At 31.4% G+C, this 9033-nt stretch overlaps 1 protein-coding gene across 1 annotated transcript; it reads left to right on the top strand.

The window, feature by feature from the left end:
- The first annotated feature begins 478 nt into the window (after positions 1-478).
- On the top strand, positions 479-2509 carry LOC147500080 (transcription factor LAF1-like). Its single transcript, XM_086559253.1, has 3 exons — positions 479-635; positions 1510-1639; positions 1875-2509. Exons 1-3 carry the CDS (start codon positions 494-496, stop codon positions 2404-2406), a joined length of 804 nt encoding a protein of 267 aa, XP_086415379.1. The 5' UTR covers positions 479-493; the 3' UTR covers positions 2407-2509.
- Positions 2510-9033: the final 6524 nt, after the last annotated feature.

Below are 9033 nucleotides of genomic sequence, written 5' to 3'. Positions count from 1 at the left end.
TAGTTTTTCTATAGCATTTTACTTAAGGCTGACAATCGTGTAACCCGCTGGCAGATTGCATGTTAGCAATTTCTTTTGTATTCTACAGTATATATTACACTGTTTTAGATTAAATTTGGAACATATTCTTGCAAAAATATAAATGAAAAAAAACAAGAACAAATATCCATTGGCGTTAGGTCTAGCCTTGTAGGTTTTTGACTTTGGGCTGCCTGAAGACACAACAGCAACGGTAAAAGGTAGATTTGGTGTGTTGACCAAGATTAATTTCATAGTCAACTGAACAAGTACCAATCCCCATTCTCATTGACTTGTGAATTATTGATGTCATCGTTTATGATATGATAATGATAAGGAAATGCTCAAATACTTTTTATCAATCAATAGTATAATATCCAAATTATAACTAATGTACTTCCTATAAATTGCTACGTCCATTTGCTACCTTTGATTGACTCACAGCTTCAAATTTGTTTGCTCAAGAAAAACATACATGTCAATGGGGTGCAAATCCTGTGACAACACCAAGCCTATGTACAGGAAAGGGCTATGGTCACCCGAAGAAGACGAAAAGCTTAGGAATTTCATTTTCCGGTATGGTCATGGTTGCTGGAGTACTCTCCCTAGCAGGGCTGGTGAGTTATATTCTGTAATGCATCATGCATGTTTGATTTTTTTAAAAGTGAATATGTGGTATTGCAGTTCTCAGTGCAAGCATCAGAATTCAGATAGGGATGCCTTTATGTTTCACACATAGGATAGCTCAAAAAGGAACAGAGCACGTACTCATTGTGATTTCTGAAACGAGTTTTTTAAACAAAAGTGAACTAGAGACTAACAGCTGATCGATCGATATGGTTTAGGAGTGGACCTTTGACATGGGGCTTTGAGAATACAACTTTCTTAATTCAATTATTGCTCTTGTTTTTTCCATCAAAGACCGGTCTCATTCAAGTGGTTGCACCTTCAACAATACGTGTATTGAGACAACATACAATCCCAACACTACCACGCTTTTTTTTTTCTCAGCTAAATTAGCTAATACATATAAATTACTCATGTACTTGTGTGTTTTTACACTCCTTTCCAATAAAATCAACTTATCAAAAAAAAAAATATAAATCCAGTTTTCAGCTAGCGATTAATGAAACTTTTATGGACGTGTTTCCATGATAAGGAAGTGGTTCAAGTGTACATCGCTCAAAAAAGTAACAGAAAGAAAAAAAAATCTCATCTGTAGGTTAGTTAATCGTCCTAAAACGTGCTTACGTGCACAAGGGTAATTAAATAGTCATCCAATTGCTAATGCATTGTGAATCAAGGCCACTGACTAATGTATCGGAACTGGTTCCATACGTTACTTGATGTCTTGATCTACGTCACCCCCATATTGAAGTCTGATTTCATTTCGCGAAACAAGCCTGATTTCCCCCCTTTAGAGTTAATATGTAAACTGAATTAGAACACTTTTTCTTAAATATATAACTCTTATCTGCCTACATCGATCAGGTTTACAACGTAATGGAAAGAGCTGCAGATTGCGATGGATTAATTACCTGAGGCCAGGTTTAAAACGAGGTATATTTACAACGCAAGAGGATGAGATAATCTTAGCTCTCCATCGATCACTAGGAAACAAGTAAGTGAAATTCATGCAATGTATATATATACTCTATTTACAAAGTAGAGATGACAAAATAAAAGTATACTGATTGAACATACGGTCCCTGTATATCAATTCTAGGCTGTTTGTTCCAAAAGGTTCAAAAGTGCATGTGGTGAATGTAATCAAATTTGATATCTAGTTATTTTGTCTAGCAAGAACTTATATTGTGTTGATACTAACTAAAGAAGGTGATTCATCAATTAATCAGGTGGTCACAGATAGCACAACAGTTGCCTGGAAGAACAGATAATGAGATAAAGAACTATTGGCATTCTTATCTGAAGAAGAAAGTTGTGAAAGCTGAAGGAATGCAAGCTCATAGCAACATCGTCAATTCTCCAAAAACCACAGAACCTACATCAATGACTTCCAAAGAACCAAACGATGAACTTTCAAGTTTCGAATCATTCCAGCACGAAATTAATACATCTGCGTCAATGCTTAGCTCCTTCCCTAAGATTTTATTTTCTGAATGGCTCTCTACTAATCACGTCGAGCACCCGAAATCTCATTCCATCAACTCCAACATGGTGCATATGGAAAATTCTCCTAGTAATTTAAGTGTCGTAAATGAGTGTAAGCGTGACTATTCACAGGCTGATGAACCGTTTCTTGATGACTTACATCACGAGTTATTGACCAATGGTGCAACCTTTGCGAGATTTGGACTAGTCGATTACGTTCCTATGGGTGAAATGTTTGGCGATCTTAATATGTATCATGATTTTATATACCAATAAAAAGAGGTTAGCCTGAAAATATGAGATTGTATGTCTTCGCATCACATAACTAAACAGTGACTTATTGTTGCCTGTCTGATTTGGATTAATGCATTAACACAGTTTAATTAGTCAAAATGTATTACATTCCTGCATATATAATAACAATCAATACAGTACACAATAGTACAATACAATCGTCAAACAACAAAAGATTCCAATAGCTGACAAATCACAAAAGTGAGGGAGCTGAGGCATTCCCATGGCGCCTTTGTCACACTCCAAATTTTCAGAAAATTAAAATAGGAAATTATTCTTACTCTATTCCATTTTCTGAAAACCCAGGATTAAACAAAACCCTAATAACCCATTATTAAACACGATAAAAAAAAACTCAAAATCAAATGAATACAAAAGGAACAACCCTTCCTTCGCGAATAAAAACTATTATAATCATTTCAATTTAGAAGACAAATTAGTTCTGTTTTCTCAAAACAACAGGTAGTTTCTTCCCAAATAAGATTTCCATCCCAATATACATTTCCAAGAAACTCATATAACAGTACTCATCATTCTCACTTTTCAAAATAACTTACAACATAAATACCATTTACATTCCACTTATTAAATGCACATATAATAACCTAATTAAATATGAGTTTGATACACCTTACTTTTAAGCCAGCACGTCTTCTTAGAGTAGGACAACATATTTGCATAAAAAGTTAATAGGTCCTACCCTCCTGCAAAACAAAATTAGATTTCCCAAACGTAATCATTTATAGTATACATCTATTTCTCTTTCACTACAACCATCATGGGTATACATAATCTGACATAATATATCGTCAATATTAACATTCATGTCACACCACCATATCCATTATATCATGCATAATATATCACCAATCATATATAACAACTCGCTTATACTTAAAACCAATATTTTTCTTAAAAACCACTCGTCTACATATGAGAACAGGGAAAATATTACAATCAGAGAGTACATTCATCCCTCGTGAGTATTAACTCACACAAACCAAGTATACATTTCTCATAAGAAATCATGTACATCATAAATCATGTACATCATATATATATATAATATATATTTATATATATATATATATATATATATATATATATATATATATATATATATATATATATATATATATATATATATATATATATTATATATTATAGCTCTACCCTCTTCAATTGAGGAAGCGTTTCTAGAGTATCCACGTGTCATGGCTAATTAAGAAAAAGTATGAGATAAAATAGGATTTATATATATATTAGAGCTCTACCATCTTCAATTGAGGAAGCGTTTCTAGAGTGTCCACGTGTCATGGCTAATTAAGAAAAAGTAGGAGATAAAATAGGAAACAAATATTTATCTTTATCCTTAAATATATATTATAGCTATACTCTCATAGAGACTCCAATTTTTCCTAAACTCTATTACTAAATATAAAAAAGTAGGATATAAATAAGGAAACAATCCCATCTAGAGTTTCACACACTCTCTAATTTTTCCTAAACACTATAGCTAATTACGAAAAAAACAATCTCATATAGAGTTTTACAAAATCTCTAACTTTTCCTAAACAATATAGCTAATTACGAAAAAAAAAAAAAGAGACAAAAAACTAAATTGCTAAAAACAATAATTTCCACCGAAAACGATTTTCCTAAAACCCTTTCGATTTGATGTGTCATCCACTATGTGATTTAGATATTTATTCAGTTAGGGATTCAAAAAATCATAATTACGGCCACAATAATTACGACATATTCCAATTCCTTAGATATATATTATAGTTATACCCTCACCAATCTATTTTTTTGGAACACTTGCAGGAACTCCAGTTTTTTCTAAACTCTATTACTATTTATAAAAAAGTATGATATAAATAAGAAAACAATCCCATATAAAGTTTTAGAGAGTCTCTAACTTTTCCTAAACACTATAACTAATTATGAACAAATAATCCCATATAGAGTGTCACACAGTCTCCAACTTTTCCTAAACAATATAGCTAATTACGAAAAAAAAAATATGAGACAAAAAACTAAATTGCTAAAAACAATAGTTTCCACCGAAAACGATTTTCCTAAAACCCTTTCGATTTGATGCGCCATCCACAATGGGATTTAAACATTTATTCATAGTTAAGGATTCCAAAAATCACAATTCTAGCCACAATAATTACGACATATTCCAATTAAATTTATAAATTTTCAACATATATATATATATATATATATATATATATATATATATATATATATATATATATATATATATATATATATATAAATTTGATATAACTGCATTGAACTAACCTCAAAAAATAATTAACAGAAAATCGGAAACTGGATGCAAATGCAAGCATTAAACTAATCTTAAAAAGTAATTAATAGAAAATCGGAATATGGATACAACTGCATTAAACTAACCTCAAAGAATAATTAACGATAAATCAAAACTTGGATGCAAATACATCAAACTAATATAAAAAAATAATTGTCAAGAAATCGGATCTAAATGCAAATGTATTGAACTAACCCTTAATGATTAAATTAATGGGAAATCAAAAACTGGATGCAACTACATTGAACTAACCTCAAAGAAAAATTAATTATAAATTGAAAACATGATGCAAATGAGTGGAACTAAACTTAAAGAATAATTAACGGGAAATCGAAAACCGGCTGCAACTGCACTGAACTAATCTTAAAAAATAAACTGGATACAAATGCATTGAACTAACCTCAAGAAATAATTAACAGGAAATTAGAAACTGGATGTAAATTCATTAAATTAAAATAAAACAATAATTAATGGAAAATCGGAAACTAGATGCAAATGCAACCTTATTAAATAATAAACGAGAAATAAAAAATTGTATGCAAATGCATTAAACTAATCTCACAGAATAATTAACTAGAAATCATAAATTGGATGCAAATACATTGAGCTGACCTCAAATAACAATTAACAGGGAATTGGAAATTGGATGCAAATGTATTGAACTAACTGTAAAGAATAATTAATGAGAAATCGGAAACTAGATACAACCTCATTGAACTAACCTAAAAAAAAAACGGGAATCAGAAATTAGATTCAACTGCATTGAACTAACCTTAAAATATAAATAATGGAAAATCAGAAACTGGATGCAAATGCATTGAATTAACCTCAAAACATAGTTGGATTATATGTTGTGAGAATGTCTCGATAAGTATAGTTTTGCATTTAAAATTGTGTTTATCTTATTTCTTTCCGTATGATTGGTAACTTTTTGTTATTCAAGTAGCTTCAATATATATGAACTTCGCCTTATTAGGCAATCTCACAAAACTTCAATTAAACTTCTATTATTAAACAACAAAATGAAATTGAAGGGTTTTATCAAATGTGAGTTTTTTTTTAATGGAGAGTGAGGTTTTCACGTTATAAGAAATTTGGATGAGTGACGAATATAATATTAATATATAATAGTTTTGCATATTTGCAAATATTTTTTAGAATAATTAATATAACAACACCCGTTCGTAGATAATCTTTGCAGATTCCACATAGTGAGTCATGCATAATTTAAAGAATAATTAACGGGAAATTGGAAACTAGATAGTCTTTGATGATCCAACATAGTAAATCAAACATAATTTATTTTTTATGTCATGTTTGGAAGGACACTATAGATAGATCAGTAGAAGTTGGTATTACACACCACATTGGATAATTAAAAGAAAATCAAAAACTGGATTCAAATACATAACTAAGCTCAAAGAGTAATTAATAGGAAATCGAAAACTTTATACAAATGCAATAAACTAAACTCAAAAAGTAATTAACTAGAAATCGAAAATTGGATGCAATTGCATTAAGCTAACGCTAGAGAACAACTAACGGAAAATTAGAAAATTGATGCAAATCCTTAAAAAATATTTAATGGGAAATCGTAAATGGTATGCATTAAACATTAAACAAACCTCAAATAATAATTAATGGGAAACCAGAAACTGGATGCAAATGTATTGAACTAAACTCAAAAAATAATTAATATAAAATCAAAAACCAAATGCAACTGCATTGAACTAACCTCATAGAATAATTGGTGGGAAATCAGAAACTAAATGCAAATATGCACTGAAATAACCTCAAAGAATAGTTAACGAGAAATCAGAAACCGGATGTAATTGCATCGAACTAACCTTAAAGCATAAATAATAAATTGGATGCAAATGCATTGAACTAACCTCAAGAAATAATTAACGGGAAATCGGAAATTGGATGCAAATTCATTGAACTAATCTAAAACAATAATTCACTGGAAATCTGGAACTAGATGCAAATGCAATCCTATCAAATAATAAACGAGAAATCGAAAACTGGATGTAAATACATTAAACTAATCTCACAGAATAATTAACCGGAAATAAAAAACTTGATGCAAATGCATTAAACTGACCTCAAAGAACAATTAATATGAAATTGAAAATTGGATAGCAGATGTATTGAACTAACTACAAATAATAATTAATGAGAAATCGGAAACTGGATGCAACTGCATTGAACTAACCTCAAAAAATAAATAACGGGAATCGAAAATTGGATGCAACTGCATTCAACTAACCTCAAAATATAAATAACGGAAAATCAGAAACTGGATGCAGATGTATTGAACTAATCTCAAAAAGTAATTAACGGGAGATTGGAACCTTGATGCAAATGCATTGAACTAATCTCAAAGACTAATTAATTAAACATAAAAAATTGGATGCAACTGTACTAAATTAACCTTAATGAATAACTAACGGGAAATTATAAAGTGGATGCAATTGCATTGAACTAACCTCAAATAATAATTAACAGGAAATCAAAAACTTGATGCAACTGCATTGAACTAACCTCAAAGAATAATTAATGAGAAATTGGAAAATGAATGCAATGTACTACATTGAACCAACTTCAAAGAATAATTAATGGAAAATCATAAACTTAATGCAAATGCATTGAACTAATAACCCTAAAACATGTTTGTATTATAAGTAGAGGGAATAAATGTCTCGACAAATATAGTTTTTCATTTTAAGTAGTGTTTATTATAATTTTTTTATTATGATTAAGAATGTCATGTTATTCAAGTAGCTTTAACATTATCTTCGTCACATTAGACATTCTCACAAAATTTCACTCAAATTTCTATTATTAAACCTAACAACAAAAAGAAGTCGATAAGTTTTATCAAGGTTTGATGCTTCATTTTTATAGAGAGTGGTGCAAGAAATTTGAATGACTGATTAATATAATTTTCATATATCATAGCTATGCATAGTTGCTAATATTTTTTACAATAATTTAATATAACGACACCCGTTCGTAGGACGGGTTCGAAAACTAGTTCATATGCAATAACTCCATCACACGTAAAATAAATGTTTTACTTTGCTTATTAATTATCTCTTTGACTCATTTATTAAAAGACACAGCCCAATCTTTAGTTCATACTCTACGATTTGCACTACACATATTTGCCAAATCACACATATCCGTGTGCCTCACTCACACCGAGTACCACTACAAGACATATGTCCCAAGCGGGGATATCGCCTCCAGGAAATATATTTTCATCTTGTAAACTCGTAACTTGTGAGTCACAGCCATCTCTGGGCTTCCCATACACACAATCACAAAGCCTCTTTTGGGCATAACAAAATATTAGGTCATTCATGGCACATTCAATGAATATCTTGGGTCATTCCCGCCACATTCAAGAAATACTCATCATAACACTAACATGTTATTCATGGCACATTCAATGAATACCTTGGATCATTCCCGCCACATTCAAGGAATACCCACCTATATTCCCGTACATTCAAAGAATACAGCCATCCCGCAAGGCGAATGCCTTAGTTCCTCTCTAAGGCGACTTTTCACATGACATCATTAGTCATAAACATTTCATTTCTTTTCATCAAAGAGGCGTGGAGAGATCTAAAGATGTGGGCGACACATTAAATTTTTACCGAACACTTTTACACCGGATTTTAACACTCAAGAGTTCTCATTTATTATAATATTTTTATTACAAAACAAACATCGTCTCCAACAATAATTCGTTACTAAAGATTCCAAACACAATAACTAATCAACTCACCTCATTATCAATTATATAAATCATAGATATCAAAATGTTCAATCATGAATAACGTATTAGTTAAATGTCTCGTGAATACATTTTAAACAATCACAATCACGTACACGATTAAGTACTGTTACAACACAAAATAGTAATGGCAAACTCTTCTTTAGACTACGGATTACAAACTGCTATCTTCCACTCTCCTCACAAGACTCTCTCTTTCTCACTCTTGGCCGCCTCCTCTTCTCTTCCTCTTCTTTTTTCTTCTTTTTCCTCCTCCTTTTTCTTCTCTTCTCTTCTCTTTTATATCCCCTCTCCCTTTCATCTCAACCCTCCACCTCTCTTTTCATCTCCTGGTCCACTCCCCTCCATGTGTAGGGTTTCCGTACCGCGACCACGTTTCATCTCATCTCACCCCTCCACCTGTCTTTTCATCTCTGGTCCACTCCCCTCCATGTGTGGGGTTTCCGTACACAGCGACCGTGTC

Source organism: Coptis chinensis, chromosome 5, assembly GCF_015680905.1.
Source record: "Coptis chinensis isolate HL-2020 chromosome 5, ASM1568090v1, whole genome shotgun sequence".
NCBI lineage: Eukaryota > Viridiplantae > Streptophyta > Magnoliopsida > Ranunculales > Ranunculaceae > Coptis > Coptis chinensis.
This window is presented reverse-complemented; position numbering and strand designations above follow the sequence as displayed.